Raw genomic sequence first — 22,052 nt, 5'->3', positions numbered from 1 at the left:
CGGAGTTGAGTTTATTCTTTTAGCACTAGAAAAATGTTATGCTACTTCCTTTTGGCCTTTGTGGTTTCAGATTAGAAAGCCGTTGTGACTCAAATTGACGTTCTTCTGTAGGTAATTCATTATTTCTCTTTGGCTGCTTTCAAGTTTTTTTTCTTTGTTTTTAATTTTCTGAAGTGTAATTATGATATGTCTTGGTGAGGATTTCTTTAGGTTTATCTTGTTTCAGATTCATTCATCTTCTTGAATCTATGTGTTTGATTCCTTCACCAAATTTAGAAAGTTTCTAGCCATTATTTCTTTGAATATTCTTTCCACCACACTCTCTTTTCTCTCCTCTTAACACCTTGATAATACAGATGCTACATCTTTTGTTACATTCCCACATGTGCCTGATGCTCTGTTCATTTTTTTCCCTCAGTCTGTTTTCCCTCCGTTGCTTAGATTGAGTGGCAGATTGATCTGTCCTCAAGTTCACTGATTCTGTCCTCTATCATCTCCACTCTACTATCAAGCATATCTGGTGAGTTTTGTATCTGTTATTGTATTTTTCACTTATGTAATTTCTACTTTTATTTTTTTACCGTTTCTATTTCTTTGCTGAGATTTTTCTATTTCTTTATTTTTTTCAATAAACTCTAAAGGACTTTGAAGAATTTTTATGATGGCTCCTTTAAAATCCTTGTCAGATAATCCTGACATCTGATTCATCTCAGTGTTGGCATTAGTTGATTATCCTTTCTCACCAAAGTTGTGGTTTTCTCTGTTCTTGGCATAATGGATAATTTTCAATCAAACCCTGGACATTTTGTCTATTTTGTTAGAATTTGAGTCCTATTTAAATATTTTATTTTAGTAGACAGTCACTTTGTTTAGGTTTTGGCTTTATGTGTTCTGAAGCAATGATTCTTTAGATGTATAAATGTCCAGGATTGTTATATTTTCCTGGTGACTTGCTTCTTTTCTGCTTTATACATAAAAATGCATGTTGCCTCACAGACTATTTTACTGGATTCTGTCACAACAACACTTTGCCTCATAGAGCCTTTGAATCGTGTGTCTTCTTTTCTATCTTCAATCTCATGTTCTGTAGTATTTTATTTTACTTGTTATTTAACAATCAATGTTTATTATGAATATTGTCATTACAGCAAATGCTCATTTATATTTACCAATTTCAGTTTTCTACATTTTATCTTGTCCTCCCCTCTCTTTTTCACTCCTTCTTTCTGAGTTTACCTTCTATCTTGCTGAAATATACTCTTAGTGACTTATCACTACTAGTCTTTCTGTTTATTTGTTTGTTTCCTTGAAAATGTCCTTATCTTTCCCTCACTCTGGAATGTAAATTTAGTTCAGGGTAGAATTTTACACTGAGAGTTATTTTCACTCAGCATTTTGAAAATATTAATTCTCTTGTTTTCAGATAAATTTACTGTTTTCATTTACTGTCAATTTAATTGTTCCCTGCAGATAATCTGGAGTTTTATTCTGGTTGAATTTGTTTATTGAATGATCAATTGATCTATCTATTTATGCATGATGTATTTTTATTATTTTCTAGTCTCAGTGGTCAATCTAAGTCTCTGTTAAAAATTAAAGAAAACATATTTGTGCCATTTTAAAATAAAGATTCATGTCTTCTTTTAATATAGAAAACTCCTCAGAAGTCAGCTCTTACTCAAAATTCTCCCTTCAGAGCAAGTTGGGTTTTGTTTTTTTCAGAACTTTTGTACCATAATCCTGGAGCATTTTTTATGTACATTTTGGAGGTGGGTCCTTCACCAAGTGGCAAGTGTAAATTTAGGTTCTGCATTAGCTGGAGGGAACATTTTTTCCACCTAAAACCCACACACAATCAGTAGGAGGAATTTTCCAAGTTCCTCTTTCAATGATGAAGCAGAGAATTAAGGTCCCTGACTCTGTGCAGGGATTTTCATTTCAGTTCGTTCACTTTGCCTCATATGTCCTGGTCCAGCATGGAAGTTGACACTTCAGCCTCTGTCTCCATGCTGCACCCACTTCTCAAGTCCTGTGGAGATCCAGGGCTTCAGTCCTTCTGATAGCCTTGACTTTAATTTCTCTTCATTTCTGCCTCTTGATATGTCCCCTTCCTTCATCTGAGTTTAGTTGTACCTTTAATTTATAGATTGCACATCCAGAATTTCTATGTACTTGTTGTAGGAGGTGGGCTTATTCTCTAATATCTCAATATGTCATGCTGCCAGAAATCATGTGAGCAGATCTGAATGCCCACTTTTTTGGGTAAGGTAAACCAAAGTGTTTTCTCTAAAGCTGGGCAGTCACTTCAAAGTGAGATGCATTTCTTGATGTATCTTGTGTTCGAAATTGATGAGGTCCAATCATAAATCTATTACCTTATGTGAAGTAGTACTAAGCATCAGACATAAGGCAAGAAGTTATTCTTGGCTGTTTAGCAGCAACATTTAACACCTAGCATGTGCAATTTTAGCACAATATTTCTCAGAAGAAAATTTGCGTTCCATTTTCTGTGTATATACATTGTCTTCTAAGGGATGGTGCCAGGTACTTGGGAAACTCACATAGAGTCAGAACTTTCTGTATAGCCCAGACAATATTGATTACGGAGGTGAGTTCAGCATCTTTGCCTCTGAAAGATATACTATATCAAGTTTTAGTAGGGATATTTTGAGTAAGAACTACCATGAGCTCACTCTGTATAGGATTGTTTAATTTTACAGTCATTCCTAATCAACCAGTGAAACTTGGAATTATATTTGCCATGCAAATTTAGCTAGGACTATTAATCAGATAATTAAAGAACCTTATCATATTTACCTTAGATGTGCTATTGAAAAAGAAAAATTGTTTAATTGACCTAAATTCTGAATTTTTTTGGTTTGTAGACCAGTTAGTATTCACTAATTGTTTGGCCAACTCTTCACCATACCTTGACTGTCTGGAAGGCTTTTTCTTTACTCATTTTCAAGACTAGTTAAGAATTGACAAGAAGTAAAATATATTACCCATGTACCAAATGAGTGCCTCTCAATATTATTTGCATATTTAATATGTGCCTAGATTACATACATACGTACAAACATGCATATCTGCATATGTGCCAAAATAAATTTAAAAAATAATACGAATTGCACTCTATATTTTTGTTTTGTAGCCTATTATTTTGTTCTCAGTATCACATCTCTGGATGAAACTATGAAGGATGGCTATATTACATTTAAATTATTTAACCAGATTGGAGTGGTTGAAAAGGCAAGGCTCTATAAGTAAGTATAATTGAGTATTTTTTTCTTTTGTAAATTAAATGCTTATTTTCTTGAGCATTCACTTTGGAAGATAATCCAAACGATGTAAATTTTCTATCCAGTGAGTCTTGAAATGTTAAATATCAAAAGGATCTCGGGTGTTATATTCTAATTCATTTATTCTATGGAGGATGATATCAAATATGAAAGAGGCTAAAGAACTTGTTTCTGTTATACAGCTAGCAACCACGAGTTAGGAGAAAATAGACTTTTTCCCCCTCTTTTGACTATCATTCTCATGTTCTTGCTCTCAGACCATCCTGTCTTCTAATTCTCTCTCTTTTCAGTCATGTCATGTTCACAGTGCTGTGAATAAATATCTAGTGCTTCTGTCCATAGAGTGCCCCAATTTCAGTATTTCAGAGAACCACTCCTAGCCACAAATTCCTCAAATAATAGGAGAGGACTCTGGTTTTTTCTTAATCTTCTATTTAACTTTTTATGTTTGTATGGGTAGGTCAGTATACATATTTTTAAAGTTATCTAATAATCTCAGAGAATGTTCTCAGCTTGAGTTTGTTGACTGTGTATTTGGGTTTTAATAAATTCTCAAACTAGGAAATTCATTTTCCCTTCAACAAAAGAATGATATAAAGGTGCATGTTACTGTTAAAATTGTGGTTTCCAACCTGCCATGTTAGACTTCTAGAAATCCATTAAATAATGTAACTGTTTTCAAAAGGCTCATAGGTACCATGTATAGTGATGAAGTCAATGATAAACTTTATTTTATTGTGCCTGGACTAGAAACAACTTGGTTTAAGTTTAGACTGGTTACTGTTGACATCAGGGGAATCTCAGGAGGCACAGTTGGGATAGCCAACATTTACTGTTGTCACAGTTTAGGTAGCTACAGTACCCGAACTGATTAAATCTAATATGCGATGGACCTTAGACTTGAGTACATTGTGACATCCAAACATGTTCAACCATTAACAGTGAACCAGGAAAAACTCCTTGCATGCTTATTTGTTTGCACATTAGTATCACAAACAATAGTAATCTTATATTTAATTTTACAGCGTTATCATGAACCCTTAGTTAAAATGTAGAACAACATAAAAATATAAAAAGTAGCCATAGCTCATAACACATGAAGTTTTTTTTGTACATTAATCTTTAAAACCTTAGAATTCACAAAGAAAATGATAATAAAAGAAGTCCATGATGATAAAATATTGAGAACCTCTGTACTGAAGTAACACAAAGACTATTTTGTCATGGAATACCATGGTCATCCTTGGAAATAATATTCTGGATTACAAGTTAGGCAAAATTTTTAAAAATTTGAGATAAACATATTTTTAATATTATATTCTATAGATTTAATGTTCTTAAACTTAATAAAGGCATTGCAGATAATTTAATAGTGGCATAGAAATGGTAATGAGTGAGCACCAATTATTTTTGTATTTTCCCCTCTTTCAACTTCCTTTCAGTCACCCAAAGAAGAAGATAAAAGAAGGTAAACCAGGATTTCAATCCAAATTCTTCAGTTACATCAAGGGCCATCTTTTACTAAGAGAAACTTTTAAGCTCTTTCTACTTAATTTTGAGCACTGATTGAATGTATTGTAATAAATAACATTATTGCATAATAGCTTGTTACTTTAAATTGCTTAAAATCATGTGTGTATACATGCATACATATATATATTTACATACAGGCACACACGTATGTATGACCTATTATTTATTACTATTATGCTTTATTAGTTTTTGAATTCACTTATTCAACAAGTGTTTTTCAGCACCAACCAAACTTATTCAGGCTTTTCACCAAATAATGGAGATCCAAACAAAAATAACAGTGTTATGATTCTCAAGCTGGTCACAGAATATCAGAGGAGACTAATGCATAATTACGGTGCTGAGTAATACGTTTTATAGTAGTCAAGCACTTACGTGCTGTGTTAGTACAGAGGAGGAAGCAAGGAAGCATTTGAAGGGAGGTATTGCAGTCAGGGAATGGAGAAAGGGTGCCTTCGAAGGCGTGGAGCTAGGGAAGTACCCAAGTTCAGTAATGGCGCACAGCCTGCTGTCCCAGAGAAGTTGTTTCAAACTTGTTCAGATGGCAAAGAAATTGTGAGTCTTGATTTCCTTTACAAGCATCATGTTCTGTGCAGAGCACCATGAAATATTGATGCATTTTATTCAAATTCTTGAATTAGTGCATTTTTCATGAAGGAATGTAAAATATGGAACACTATGCACGGTAAATCTGTCCATCTAAGCCTGGCCAGTGGCTTTATTGTTTTTCTATTAATAATTCTTTGCTAATAAGTTTAGTCATGCTTTGGGATTTAAACTGTTTCAGATGCCAGGGAAGTCAAGACTTGTTTTTCTTTTTGAGGAAGATTAACTCTGAGCTAACATCTGCCACCAATCCTCTTTTTTTTGCTGAGAAAGACTGGCCCTCAGCTAACATCCGTGCCCATCTTCCTCTACTGTATATGTGGGACGCCTACCACAGCATGGCCTGACAAGCAGTGCCAGGTCCGTCCACACCCGGGATCTGAACTGGTGAACCCCCAGCTGCCAATGTGGAATGTGCAAACTTCACTGGTGTACCAGAGGGCTGGCCCCTCAAGACTTTTAAATGATCTTTTGGGCTTTCCTGTCCAAAATTAAAATAGGAATGTCTGCTTGCTATAGAAAATGTCATACTATATAGTAGAAAGTGAGACTCATTTGTAATTACATCATCCAAGGATATTCACATTCACCATTTAGTTTATAACCATTCCTCCTCCACCTCTTCCTTGTCTTCCTTTCTTCTTCTTGTACATACCCCTGTGCACACACACATTAATTTTTTTAGAAAAATTAGGACCTTATTGCAAATGTGTTCTGCATCCTGATTTTTATACTAAATGCTACAGTGTGATCATTTTTTCTATGTCACTAAAAATCACTTCCACATTATAATATGATGCCAAATATATTAATGTGCCAATAGAGGATTTTAAACAGTGTGTATCAATATTGGATATTCAGGTTAGAATAATTTCCAAGATGGATGAGTGATGGGGAGATTAGAGCGGAACAAGTCCAGAGAGGTGGCTATTGTGATAATTTATATGAAAGATGATGGAAACTTAGACCAAGTCAGTGGAAGCGGGTTTTTAGGGTTTAGAATAGATGTATTTTTATGATTAATTAAACATGTGAAATTGAAGGAAAGAAACCAATCTAGAGTGACTTCAGGTTTTAAGCTTGGTGACTATTTAAATTATGTTGTCATTCCCTGAGCTAGGAGATACATGGAGAGAAGCTAACTTAATCATTCAACAAAAATTCTTGAAAGCTTCTGTAGGTCAAGAACTGTAATAGAAATTAGGGGTAAAATTTTGGACAAATTAGATTTCTGTCCTTACATAATTTCAGCCCAGTGCAGCAGATAGACTTTAGAAATACATAACACAAATAAAATGATGATGTTCATCATTCCTCTATTCAAACAACTTTTAATGAGTGTCTGCATTGAACTAGGCATTATGCTAAGTTCTGAGGATACTGTGATGAGAAAAATAGACATGGTCCTACCCTCATTAAGCTTACAGCCTAATGAAAGATATAAAGGTAATCAAATAATTATAAAGGTATGCAAATAAAATCTGTGAAAATTGTCTTTAGCCACATTATAGTGTGTATGGAAACATAAAATAGGGTATATGAATTATAAGGGTCACTAAAATTTTCTTTAAGGATGTTTTGTATTAGTTGAGACCTAAATAGTGAACAGGAGTTAGTCTGCTCTGCTACATTCTAGGCAGAAGGACCAATAAATGCAAAGATCCTGAAGCAGGAGGGAGCATAGCCCATTTCAGGAGCTGAAGGAAGTTCATCACATCTGAGAATAGAGGCAGGGAAAGAAGGAGAGAGATGAAGGGTAGAGAGCATCTGGATTTTGTAGGAACTAGAACTTGCAGTACATATTCCAGGATTTATATTTTATTGTTTGGGCCAATAGAAATTACTGAAGTGTATTCGTTGGAGCAGTCTGGTTAGGGCCAGGATTAGATTTTTATTTTGGAAAAACAATTTGACCACAGTGGATTGGAGAGTGAAAAGATAGGATGGTGTTGCAAGAATATAGGCAAGGAATAATGGTGTCCTGAGATTCAGAGTTTGCAGTGAAGATGCAAAAATGAGGCTGGATTCAAAGCAGATTCAGAATCTTTCATAGACAAAGTGAGTAGGAATTTATGATAGATTGGATATAGGGGTTGAAAGAGGATGATATCAAGGGTGAATTCTAGTTGTGTGACTTGGGTAATGCATGGTGATGCCATTTAAAATGATAAGGAAATTTGGAAATTTTAGGATTTTTTTTTTAGTGAGAGTTGGGTGTTGGGGAAGATATCCTTTAGATTTGAACCTACTGAGCTTTAGGCATCCTTGAGATATCCAAGTAGACGTGGTGAATAGCAGTGGATACCTGTGTCTTGATCTCAGCACACAGGGCTCAGCTGGAGGCAGAGATTTGGTGGTCATGAGTGAACAGATGACATTTGAAACCATTGGAGTGGATGTGAATTTGTGGGAGAAGACAACACATTCCCATCTGGATATGTTGACTTTGAAGTATCTCTGAGAAACCTGGATAAGCTCTTGGCCAGAAATTAGAGATATGACCAATGACACTATATTCTGTGAAAGAGGAGGTAGTAACTCTGCCAAGAGGGAGTACAGATGGGCTTTGGAGGGAGTGCTGACATCCTTTTATGGGCCTGGCTGCTTTGAAGAATCAAAAGGAAGGGAGAGCAGAGACAAATAGAAGAGGCCTGAGTGCTGGGTGTTCCACTGGGTGCTCTTCAGCTGTTCTATGTGAGACTGTCACCTTTGCTCAGGCAAGTTGTTGCCTCAATGGAGGAAGTTATTTCAACAAATTTTAAAAACAATTCCTTTCTCTCCTCTCCTCTTCTCTTATTCTCTCTTCCCTCCTTCCTTCTCCCTCCCTCCCTCCCTTTCTTTCTTCCTCCTCTTCCTTATCATTATCCTCCTCCTTTACAGTTCCCTTTGGAGTCAAGCAGACCCATGTTGACCTAAATGACTGCGGGGTCTCACATTTCTAGTACATAAGGATGAGGAATTGAGTAGAGTGGTGAAGAGCATGGACGTGGCTGTGTTTGCATTCCAGCTTTGCATTCACTTGCTTAGGAAAAGCACTTGTATGTTCTGATACTCAGTTTTCTCATTTGTAAAATGGCCATACTAATAGTACCTAATAAAAGGAGTTGTAGAAATAGTTAAATGAGGTCAAGTATGTCACGCTACATGAAAGTTCTGGGTTTATTGTAAATGCTCAGGAAATCATACTTATTAAATACTACCTTTATTTTTTTCTTTTGAATCTTAGGCTTTTATAATTATTACTTTAATTGACAAATATTTGAAAAAGTGGCATAAAACAACAAAAGATTATTATTTGAGTCGCCAGTCTATTCAAGGAACTGTAATAGTTGTTCAGGGGTCTAAAGAAAGAAGCATAAAATGACTTCTCTAATTTTAGACAAATGTGCAATCTAGACACCTAGTCAAAAAGACAAGGTATATGACTGTTTTCCCAAAAAGTATTACCAAAATATTTGTGTAAGGGGATGCATATATTATTATTATTGTTTTAAATTTTTGTTCAAATTATTTTAATACATTAACAAATATTTTATTGTTTGGCCTTTTAATATTGTTCTCTCTTTCCTACACTGTTAAGATTACATTGATTTTAAAGTTAAATTATACGTTAAATTACTAATATGCTAAGCATATCAAATTTTCTGTTTAGGAAGAACAAATCATTTTATAAACTTCAAGAAGCCAAGATTCTTGCTCAATTTTTCAACGATGTTGTAAATATTTCAAGCATTCATTTGGCATATTTTCAGAGCTCACATCAACGATGTTCCACGTGTGAATACATCATCCAGCGTCTCATGTTAAAATCACTTACATATCCAGAAAGGTAAGAAAACTATATTTTGATTTCAATATGTTATCTTTTCAACTTCAAAATATGTTTACTAAGGAATGGTTTAAGAATTCATGTACTCAAATATCTGTTTATTCTGTAATTTAGATTATATTTTACATAAATATTTGAATATTTAAAAGGTGCAAAATGCACTTTTTTTTGCTTGGATGAGATTTATTTTGAAATCACATTACCCAAGCAAAGAAAAAACATACGCAATCATTTCATAAGACACAACAAAAATGACAAAAGTGAGACAAATATCTGCCTTATAATTTATCAATAATTTTCATATATGCATATATATTTACAGAGTGGTTGAAAGTCTTTTTATACAATCCTTTAAATGAGGTCCAATGACTGAATGATAAGATATATGGTCACAGAAGACAGAAGTTATTATGACTGTCAATGATCTTTTCTTTCTCCCAAATTTGTTACTTTTTATTTGTGGAGAGAAAAAAGTGCATTTTCATCTGCTGTGTCTAAGATTCTACAGATCACTGGAGATTCAGCCCCAAGAATATTCTGACAGGAGTGATGCTGATGCTCCATCATGTGTACAATAACAGCGCGAGGAGAATCTGACTCTACACTTTAGTTTTACCATCACCTATCTTGGTTTATCAGTTATATTGCAAATATCTCCATTCCAAAAAAATGTGACACTGTTATGACAGCGTGGGTAGCATTTTCTTGAAGACAACAGGCTCTAGAAGTATTTTTCTTAGCCCATTTAATATACTCTTCTTGGTTCCATGTCCTCACAACAGAAGAGATATTCCCACTATCTTTATCCTCATAGTATTGATGTCTGTGTTCATCATGGCAGAGTTCATATTTCTACAAAAACACCCCTGTGAAAGCACTCAGAACTACGAAAAGTTCTTTAATGAGTTGATTATCTGTCAACTTGGATATGTGAATTGTTCCAAAAGTGAACATCAACTGAGAGCAAATAGCAATGGGTTTGTGGATTGCTAGAAATCTCTCTTCTTTAGTTGACTGCAATGCTTCCACTTTATGTTCTTTTATTTATAGATTTAATTTCCCAGTTTCCTTTCTAGGGTGTTGAGCATAATAAATAAGAACTTTTGGAGAATAAAAATAATAAAAACAATAAATGATAAAAACATGCATTTAGATGAGGTCTATATCAACAGAGGAGAGTTAGGAAAATTCTTTGAAGTGTAAGTTATTTTATAACTTTTGATATGAGACTATTTTGTCATTCAAAAGCCAATAGGTAAGATGTCTTTATAATGGAAAAAATCTAGGAGTAATTTTACTGTCCTTTGCCTTTCGTTGAAATACTTACAAAAATACCAAAATATATGGACATTTTCAGTTAGGAATATTGACAACATCATTCCCTGCCTAAGCAAAACAGAGGGAGAGAGAGAAAGGTCAGGGGATCATGTTGGAAGGACTAGAGTTGCAAGACTTTTAATTTTCAACTGATCTCAGTATCTATTATCTTAAAGATGCAAAGCTTCTACTAACATCGGAATAGAAACTATATTTATCTCCAAAAGCTAGGTTTTACAGGGGCTAGTGTTGTTGCACCATTATATTTCTCTAGTTTCCCCCATTAATACTTCTCTAAACACAAGGAAAGTGGGTATGAACAGAGACGTCTAGAGCTTATAGTTTTACATCCTCCATTACTGCCACTGCCACTTAAATGTAAAAGTTTCATGTTGTCCAAAAATAAAGTCTTCTCCCTATATATCATAATTGGAAAGAGAAACAAGAGTTTCCTCCTGAATCTAGAAGAAGTATACAGTGTAAGTCTCGGCCAGACACCAGAAATTTAGCTAGAAGCTTTGTATGTAAAATAGCATATGAGCTCAAGATGAGAAAGAGAAATTTAGTTCCATACGTGTAGACAGTAAAAGGAACCAAGGGTAATCCACCCTTTGTCAATATGGGCAAATACCAGGGCTAGGCGCTCTTCTCATCATTTCAGCAGATGTGAACAGGAAAAGCACAACAACGCAACAACAAGAAGAGTGCCTAATTCAGCACCAGCAACATAAGGAAGAAAGATCCAACAATCAAGATTTAGAAATAAGGTTGACTTTTTAAAAGGTTTATTACAGGAAATAGAAGTAAATCACATAAAGCACTGCTTCTTCTCAAAATATTTAAGAAAACAGTAATTGATGAAAGAACAAGTAAAGAGAAAGATGATGAAGCAACTGACTGTGATTAAAAGGAAGCTGACTGAGTTAAGAAACTAAAGTCATGGGCCGGCCCGGTGGCGCAGCGGTTAAGTGCGCACATTCTGCTTCGGTGGCCCAGGGTTCACTGGCCCGGATCCCGGGTGGGGACATGGCACTGCTTGGCAAGCCATGCTGTGGTAGGCGTCCCACATATAAAGTAGAAGAAGATGGGCACAAATGTTAGCTCAGGGCCAGTCTTCCTCAGCAAAAAGAGAATTGGTAGCAGATGTTAGCACAGGGCTAATCATCCTTCTCCTCAAAAAAATAATAAATTTAAAAAAATTCCCCAGTGGATTTAAAAAAAAAGGAAGCTAAAGTCAACATCAAATTTAGTATCAACATTAAAAACCAGAAAGAGTAGACTTGATCAATAATGTAGAAAATTCATTTTATAATAACCTACAGAATAAGGTGATATAAATAATAGAGAGGATTGGGGTATAATTATTGGGGAAAAATAATTGAAATGCAAAATGCAGATACCTAGTGTTGCTGAAGAGGAAACACAACAGAAGGACTATTTGAAGATATGATAAAAGAAACCTCCCCTAAACTGAAGAAAAGAAGGTACAAATCTTAAATTGATAAGATGAACTACGAACCAGGAAACTAAAAGAGGCCAACAGTGAGGCGCACTTTAATATATTTTATTTTTAAAATTTGGCAGTAGAGATAAAATTCTGCAAGTATTCAAAGAAATCTTCATGGAGTGGAAGATTGAATGTTGTAGCAATGGTAATTCTTATTAAAATGCAGTTTAATAGAATAAAACGAAAACTCCAAAACCTAATTTTGTAGATGATACAAATAACCTTTCAAATAATGACATAAGAATAAGTGATTGACAATTGAAAAAGAGTTTGATACCATATTTATAACATACATCAAAATTAGTTCCAGATATAGTAAAATATTAAATCTAAAATGGTAAGGAGAAAACAAAGGCAAGTGTTTATGTTTGCAGACTAATGAAAACTGAAAGGAAAATGTTAATCAGTTTGCTTCCATACAAATTTAAAAAATAATGTCTGTATGTTACAGACATCGTTTACAAAAAGAAACTAGGAAAATTTTTATAATATATAGGATACAGAATAGCTTTAAATTATTTATATGTAAATAATTTTTACAAAAATATGAAAAGTTACATTCCAGCTGAAACATGGAGAGAAACATCTTTCCAGTTGTGTAAGCCAAAAACCTGGGTTCATCAGACTAGTCTTTTTCCCTGACATTCTGCAGCAAATCAGAAATCCTTCTGTCCCTACCTTCTAAACACATCCAGAATTCAGTGACAGTTTGAATAAATGCCAAAGTCCTCACAATGGTTTACAAGATCCCACATGACCTCCTCTTTACCTCCACTACCCCATGCCTCTTCAACCTCAACGCTTCCTCCCCTCACTTGCTCCTTTGGCTAAAGCTTCACAGGTCTCATTGCTATCCTTGAACACACCAGGTAGGATCCTTCTTAGAACCATTGTGCTGGCTGTTTCCTTTCTCTGGGCATTTCATCCTCTAGAAGACTAACTTTCTCACCTCCAAGATTTTGCTCAAATGTCATCTTCCCCATGAAGCAACCCCACGACTTCTGATCCCCCTACTCAGCTCAAGCGTTTTTTTCCTCATAGAACATATCTATAGTGTACTATATACTTATCTATTTTGTTTGTTGTTTGTTTGTCTCTCCTCATGTAGGATGTAAGCACCTTGAGGACATTGATTTTATCTATTTCATTCACAGAAGTCCTTGCCTGGTATACCATAGTCACTAAATGAATAGTTGTTGAATGAAGTACTACAGAAAATAAATTGGTAAAGGACAATTTAAGAAATTAAAAGGATGAATAGTTAATAGTCATATTTTTAAATGTTTTACTCCAATAGTATTAAATAAAATAGTATTCAAATAAATTAAAATTAGGCGATACTATATATCTCTTCTTAAATTGAAAAAAAAAAGTCTGTTGTTACTGAGATGATACAGAAATTGCTACCCTGTTTCACTGCTAGTAGGTATGTAAACTTGTACACATATTCTGGAAATAGTTTAGCAAAATATACTGAAAATTCCTAATGTTAATACTTCTGGCCCACTGTTTCCTCTCCTAGAACTTATACTTCAGAGACGTAGCATAAGGTGATGTTCAGAGTGCCTGAGTGTGAGTTTTAGTTCAGTTACTTACTACCTCTGTGACCTTGGGGGAACTGATTTATCTTTCTGTGTCTCAGTTTCTGTATCTGTAAGATGGGAATAGTAATAGTCTACTTCATAGACTGATCAAGAAGGTTAAATGACATAACATTTATAAAAGGATAAAAAACACTGTCTGACATTACATGTTATGCAAATACTTTTTAAATAAATACAAGGATGTATCAGAATGAACATAAGTATTTCTATATAAGAAATTTTTTCCATAGTCTGGTTTATAATGCTGAGGAATTAGAAATAAATTAACTGCTCAACAATAAAGTACTTGATAAGTTTATTATGGAATATCCATAATATGCAATGTTAGGCAATCAGTAAAGTGGAAATATGACCATAATGTAATGGTTAATGCTCATCTTTTTCAAAATATAGTAAATATATACGTATCTCATAATTAGGAAAAACTTAGTCAAATGATTTTTTCTCATGAAAGGATTTTGATGAAAATAAATAATTTACACTAATACCTAAGTGAAGGGCTTTCTTAAGAAGTTGTAATTTGCTGTATACTTTAACAATTATTGCTCTTCTTGGTGGATATGTAGAAAAATTAGCATATACCAGAAATTGTGATGTTTACAGAAAGTAAATGAAATTGTGGAAACTTTTTGTATTTAAGAGAGAAATTATTTTTGGATTTCAAAGTTGATAATGTGATTTAAAAATTATTTCCATATCTACCCCTTGAATTTTTTAAAATTGTGGACTCAGATAATTAAGAGACAAATAATAGTTTGTGTTATTTACTAGAATTGAGACCTTTGGTCCCGGCAAAAGTCACTGAAGATTTTTGTATTTTATCTTCAGTAAGTAATGTTATCTAATTTAAGCTCAAAAGGAATAGATAGATTAAATATTGCCATAGGGTTGTCTTAATTGCATAACTATTGGGGAATAAAATTGACATCATTTGGTACACCTGATACTGAATGGAGATTTTGGTATAGTGACAAAGAGCTGTTTGGGACAACAGTGAAATGAATGTGAAAATGGATGTCAAAATCCCAATTTAAGTAACTGGAGGCTCTTTTTCAGAACATTCTTGGATACAGAATTATATTAACCCTTCTCTTACATTTGTCCAATGTTATTTCATAGATGTTATCAGAACCGTAGGGTGAGATTTTAGGCACATTTCGCCATCTTGAGAAAAAAAGACTTATAAAGAAGGCAGAAACTGTGTGGGTGAGTAGGTTGTTGGAAGTAGTGGGGCAGTGGGAGGAGCTTAAACCATCACAAGAGCTAACTGTTGCCAAAATTGTGTGTAATTTTATATGGTTTCTCACACATCTCCAGGCTCTCCCAATTTATAACCTCAGAAAGGTATTCTATTTCCTACTCTAAGTCAAGCAAATAAAAAGTGTCTAATTATATGCATACAATTTATCCACAGGCCGATACACATGCTTACCTACCTAACTGCCTACATATATATCGTTTCTAATAGACTGGATTAAGTTAGATCTTCAGAGACCAGCAAAGTAAGGAGAACAGAGCCAAGAGATACATTGATGAGGAAGGCAGGCTACTTTGGACAAATTGCTTCCCCAATGTCCCAGGTAGACCTAATAACGCAAATAATTGGAGAAATAAATGGCACAATGGTAAAATTTCCCTCTGCTTTGGAACTAAAGTGAATTTCAAAAGTTTTGCCCTCTTTTTCCCAACTAGGGTGTATTTGATATTAGCACAGATGGATAAAATGCAGAAATTTCTGTAATTTAAGATTTTTGTTTGAATATGCCAATAATTCAATAGCAATAATTTTTATTGTCTTCATAAAATACGAAGAAAAGCATTTCTGCGTAGGCAAATATAGCATAATGACTTGTAACAAAATCCTTGAATTTTATACAGTTAAGCATGTGATGCTTGACTATGGGCTATAATTAGTTACATAATTTGAAGAATTACCTGCATAACTAAGCACGCACTGAATCATTACTAATATATCTTAATAAAAATGGTACTTCTAAATTTGGAACAAATTCTAATGATCATTGTAGTCTTGATTGAGAGAAAAAACAAGTGGAGGGGGGAGTTCAAAGGCTAGGTTTGTGTAGGAAAAAACAGAGAATAATGTGTCAGTTGAAAGTATTACATTTGACACCAAAAGGAAAGACAACAAAAGCAAAAATAAAAAAGTGAGGCTATGGTAAATTAAAAATCTTCTGCACAGCAAAGGAAACCATCAACAAAATGAAAAGGTAACCTGTGGAATGGGAGAAAGTATTTGCAAATTATGTATCTATAAGGGGTTAGTATCCAAAATATATAAAGAACTCATGCAATTCAATAGCAAACAAATGGTCTGATTGAAAAATGGGCCGAGGAACTGAATAGACTTTTTTCCAAAGAAGACATCCAAATGGCCATCAAGTACAGGAAAAGGTGCTCAACATCACTAATCAGCAGGGAAATGCAAATCAAAACCACAATGAACTATGACTTCACACCTGTTAGAATGGATATCATCACAAAGACAAGAAAAAGTGTTGACTGGGATATGCAAGAAAGGGCCTTTCCTTGTGCACTGTTGGTGGGAATGTAAATTGGTGCAGCCACTATGGAAAACAGTATGGAGGTTCCTCAAAAAATTAAAAATAGAGCTATCATATGATCCCACATTCCCACTTCTAGGGTATATATATCCAGAGGAAATGAAAACAGGGTATTGAAGAGATAGTTGCACTCCCATGTTCATTGCAGCACTATTCACAATAGCCAAGATATGTCAGATAGAGAAAGATAAATACTATATGAAACCACTTATATGTGGAATCTAAAAAGCCAAAATCATAGAGACAGAGTTTAGAATGGTGGTTGCTAGGGCCTGGGGAGTGGGGGTAAAGGGGAGATGTTGGTCAAAGAGTACAAACTTCCGGTTATAAGATAAATAAGTTCTGAGGATCTGATGTACAGTATAGTGATTATAGTTAACCATACTGTATTACATACTTGAAAAGTTGCTAAGAGAGTAGATCTTAAATGTTCTCACCACAAAAAAGAAATGGTAATTGTGTGAAGTGGTGCAGGTGTTAGCTAAGGCGAAGGTGGTAACATTTTGCAGGATATAAGTATCCAATCAACACTTTACATATCTTAAACTTACACAATGTTATATGTCAATTATATCTCAATAAAACTGTGATTAATTAATTAAAAAAAGAAATCTTACAAATTAATAATAAAAGAATAAATGCATTCAGGGATAAATGGCCACAGACACAAATGAGAAAATTTATAAACCATGGAGATGGTCTTCTGAGAGCTTTTTATTTTTTATTTTTATTTTATCATGTAAATAATGTGTAATGTTGAAGATGTAAACCAAATACACTTTTTAATAGCTGTAGACATTCTGTTGAGAGCCATTACTGCCCAAGATACCCCGACCCTACCTGTTTCATCAAGTGGCTTACTCATTAGAACTTTCCCCTGCTGCTCCCTGGCAAGAGGCCAGCTCCCTTCCCTCCTCCCCCGCATTAACTATCTTCTTTGCTATTGTTGTGGTAGGAACACTTAACGTGAGATCTACTTTCCTAAATTTTTAAGCGCACAATACAATATTATTTACTACAGGCACAATGTTGTACAGCAGATAAAAACCCAGCAAACGAAAAAACTCTTACTACTACAGAAGACAGAAAACCCAACCATAAATCCGTAAAGATAAAGGGGACATGTCGCCAGATGTGTCTGAAAATCCTATGGAGGATGTGGCTTCTGGCTTGGCTGCATTCAAAGGACTGAGGAGCAGATTTGTGCCAGCTTGTGGCTGTGCCATGCTCCTTGCTTCATTCTTAGTCTTCATGGTACCAAGTTGGCTGCTGGGACCTTTAGCCCACTTAATTGCAAGTTCAAATCCCATACCAAAAAAGAAGTTTAAAGTCTCGTTGCATCTCATTAACTTTGGTTGGGCAAGTATATTCCTTTGAACCTCACACTGGAAATAAGTCCTTTGATTGATTTATGCTTAACTCTGAGACAAGATCAGATCAAACTCATCTAAAGTTTATAGATTGAGAGTTGGGTAAAGAATGAAAAGGGTTATATTACCAGAGAGGATAATATTACCAGAGAGAGCATAAATGTTTGGTGGCAGAAATAACAGGTTACTACAGAGAGACTGAAAATATTTTGATGTCAGGCAGAACATCAATTAAAAGTAGATTGTTTGGCTTGTAATGTATCCTGTTAAAGTTAAATATTGATTTAACTAAAACAATATTCAATATAATTCTGACTGGCTGACACAACTAACTTGTGAATGAAAGCACCAGATGAATAGCTAAGCTGGAGCACTCAAATTCAGATCTCTCAAGATCTGGATACTTCAAACAATTTGGGGTAAGTTAGATTTTTTAAATAGTTGTGTATATTGTTCTGCATGGCTATAGTGTAATATTTTGTCTGATGACACAATGTGAGATTGAACAAAGAAGTAACTCCTCAAATAATTTACTACTATGTATCATGGAGGGCTTATGTATAAATTTAAGTATATTGTCATTTTTCAAATTAATTAATTATTTAAATATATGGTTTGTTGCCTGGACTTGAATGAGTGACTAACCTCATGATAACTTCTCTAGTTATTTAGTATTTCATTTAGTTCAATAATTTCAAGATTCTTTTCAAAGTATCATACATAATGCTTAGATTTCATGAGAGTAAGTATTCGGTTAAGCACAGCCAAAAGAGCTGTATTTAATTTAGACAGTAACGTCAGGAAACTGCCTTACAGTTGTATTTTTTGTGCTGAAGTCTTTAACAGTTCATTTTTGTCTTTTAAACTGCATGGGTAACAAGCCAACAGTAGTTTGGGAGAATGTGGGGATTGAAACTCTAGACCTCTGAAGGGTGTTTAAAAGCAGCAATTCTGGCAAAACTACTTGACATTTTTACAGTTCGTTCATTCATCCTGAAACCTGTCCCCCATCTTCACTATCCACCCCCCCCCATTTCTTTCCTGGGTCCTCAAATAATGCTCTCTAGGTCAGTGTAATGTTGAGAGGTTTTACAAGGAAAGAACTCCAAACAATGTCAACAGTTTGATGGTGAATGTGTGTTTCTATGTGTAATGTAAGCTACACCTCATATGAGAAAAACCAAGTGGTTTTAGGATGATTGGAAAAGAACTTTTCTTTTATATACCATTAGAATCATTCTTGAACAAAAAGGTTGTTATCCTTAGATATTTTTAGAAATTCAATATTTTCGTTAGGGGACAAGATACTTTTATTCATATTCCACTTCGAAAATTATTTGTTTTAGATTAAAATTTTTGTTGCAGTTATATAAGAATTTTAAAAATATTTGATAATTAAAATAAGTGGTTCTCTTTTTAATTTACCTAAAAGTTATTATGGCATAATTCTAAGTAGTAATTGCATAATTAGACAACACAATCAAGAATTTTCAGGTTTTCCTCATAAAAACCACAACACATACATTTTCATTAACTATGTTGTAAGGTAAAATTATAGTTATTACATAAACACCCAGTAATCAATACAAATTTTAACAAAATTTGATTGAAAGTACAATACAAAATGTACATAAATGTATTTTACAGTCAGTCGTTTTACTCATAAAGTGGTTGGTTTTCTTTCTATATTTGTCTTGTAATTTGTTCTATACATTTTCAGTGGCATAATATATGTGAATCATGTATTTGGCTCATAGTAAATGCTCAATGAATAGCAATCCTGTCTCCTTATTTTTCTCCTCTTCTCTGATTTGTCCTCAATTTAACTTTCCTTATACCTCCTTTTATCTATGAATATACAGCTCAAGTCACATACTGACCAAGCCAATAATTATATGAAACAGATTCGTCAACTTTGCTGAAATAATTCATCAATAAAATGCGTTATTCTCAATACTTCTGTGAAACTTTAGGTTTCATTCCCTTACCATACAAATACTCCTAGCTTCCTGTAAAATTTTCATTCATTGCTGCTTTCTAAACTTCTTATCCAAACTGTTTACTCCTAGCACACTACCCACTCTGACAATGTGATGATGTGAATCCTTACCCAATAATGTTGTTGAGGATATTGAAAAACTCTGAGCAGAGCTGATTAAGAACATTAGAAAAGGGGGGCTGGCCCCATGGCCGAGTGGTTAAGTTCACGCGCTCTGCTGCAGGCGGCCCAGTGTTTCCTTGGTTCGAATCCTGGGCGCGGACACAGCACTGCTCATCAAACCACGCTGAGGCAGCGTCTCACAAACCCCAACTAGAAGGACCCACAACGAAGAATGTACAACTATGTACCAGAGGGCTTTGGGGAGAAAAATTAAAAAATAAAATCTTTAAAAAAAGAAAAGAACATTAGAAAAGGAAATCTGCATTGATTGCAATTTCATCTAATAGAGTGGAATTTATCCTCTGAGTTAGACTCAATTTAGCCTTCTCCTTTAGGAAACTAGTACATAGGGAAGGGATTTTTAGTTTTTTCCAAGGTGCATGCTTTGGATGATGCACGTGATTTAAGAGAAAATTATTGTGTACCAAAGATTGATGACTTCTCTGAAGATTTGGCCACTAAAGGGATATCCCTGGGTGGTTTTTCCTATTAGTGAACTGCTTTCGAGATGAATAATAGCGATTAAATTTGTCTAGCATCTACTACATTCCAGATGCTATTTTTGCAATCTTTGCAACAACTCTATGAGGTAAGTATTTTCTTTGCTATTAGTAAGGAAACAGAAATTCAGAGGTTTTAAAAAACATATCTGAAGTTCCTCAGCGGAGAAGTGCCTTCACAATGATTTGAAGCCAAACTTTTCTTGGGTTTTTAAAATTTTTTTTTGCTAGTTTGTTTTTCGTTGTTATTTTTCTCAGGAATAAATATTTCTTCCCTAATTAATGTAGTCAATTATTCCCTTGTGCAACCTTTCGAAAATTTATTCATATGTAATCCTACAACTAAGACATAACAACTGTTAATATTTTGTCTTGCTTATAGCCACACATGTTACAGTTGAATTGTGAATTTAATTATTTACATTATATTATAAGCAGGCTTTCTGTGTAGAATCACGCAGCTTACTCACTGTGATAGCTCCAGGGGTCACTGTTCACATAGATAACAATGTGCACATAATGTTCTTGGAGCTGTGCAACACCATGAAACTGGTTATAAGCAAATTTTTCTTTCTTTCTGTAAGTTAATGGTTGCCCTCATATTCCATCTTTTATGGAATATTCAAATTAGTTTTTCCTTTACTGTTGGTTACTTCATTTTTTCCCAATGTTTCCCAATCAGAAACATTGACTATCTATGCAGAGCAACGATCTGCACTTTAAACAATTTCCTTGCTTTATATTCATAGAAAGAACATCATAGAAAGGCGGAGAAATATTTTCAAATCTTCCACCTCACCACATGAGGGTCACACCTTGATACAAAATGCTGGTGAGCCTACAGTCATTGCTCTCCCCATGCATTTCTCTTTTAAAAGGCACTTATTATAAGGGGAAAGGGAAGAGGAAAGGCAGACAGATGTGTCCACTATTGTATTTGACTCACTATCTTCTTAATCATATTTTATGTACACAGGTGTTATATACAACTCACTCATTGGTTAAGTAAGAAATAGAGTAAAGTCATTGGGATATGCAGGAGAGCAAAAAATAAACATGCATGTAATTTTAATTTTTATTTCAAATCTGAACTGTGGATTTGTTGTTGTTCTTTGCGCTGTCGATTCTATTCTGACTCCTAGTGACACTGTGTACAGCAGAGCAGAACCCTTCTTGGTCTTTTTGCTACATCCTCTCACTTTCCAGTCCTATATCAGATAATGCTCTGCTGCCACTCATGGAGTTTTCATGGCCAAACAGTGGGTGGGCTATGAAAATTTGCTAAATTTACAAAACGCAATTATTTCTCCTAAGGGAAAAAAACAGACTAAAATACATTTTGTGGGTGGTTAGCAAAACTCATCATTTACTGCTGGCTGGGGATGCTAACAGATGCTTGGATGAAATGTATGCTTTGAGTTTAATTACCTAGATAATTGCCATAACCATTTAGTTGCTTTTCCTATTTAGATCTGTCCATACAGATAATGTGCAATTAATGAGAATTAGCACTGTCAAAGTATTGGGAACCTGAGTTATAAAAATGTGATGCCTTATGGTCCAGATTAAACTGTGTATGCACTCAAGCAGTACTTCCCTCTCCATAACAAACTGCTATAAAGACTATAACATAGGTCTCCTTCTGGGCATTTCCAGTAGAGTAAGGCCTTTGAATTTAGTGTCTTGGTAGAATATGCATGATGGAGGTGAGCTGGGACAAATTCCTGAGACAAATTGGACT

The 22,052-nt window shown here is 34.5% G+C and overlaps 1 protein-coding gene across 1 annotated transcript in view; it reads left to right on the top strand.

The window, feature by feature from the left end:
• Positions 1-9,848, top strand: part of LIPI (lipase I) — a 62,615-nt gene extending 52,767 nt beyond the window's left edge. The window contains exons 8-10 of the mRNA XM_044750159.2: positions 3,155-3,266; positions 9,094-9,270; positions 9,779-9,848. Coding sequence (XP_044606094.2) covers positions 3,155-3,266; positions 9,094-9,270; positions 9,779-9,848 — 359 coding nt within the window. The remainder of the gene's footprint in view (positions 1-3,154; positions 3,267-9,093; positions 9,271-9,778) is intronic.
• The last annotated feature ends 12,204 nt before the right edge of the window (positions 9,849-22,052 follow it).

This window comes from Equus asinus, chromosome 18 (assembly GCF_041296235.1).
Source record: "Equus asinus isolate D_3611 breed Donkey chromosome 18, EquAss-T2T_v2, whole genome shotgun sequence".
Taxonomy (NCBI): Eukaryota; Metazoa; Chordata; class Mammalia; order Perissodactyla; family Equidae; genus Equus; species Equus asinus.
Note: the sequence above shows the minus strand (reverse complement) of the source record. Positions and strands in the feature narration are given on the sequence as shown.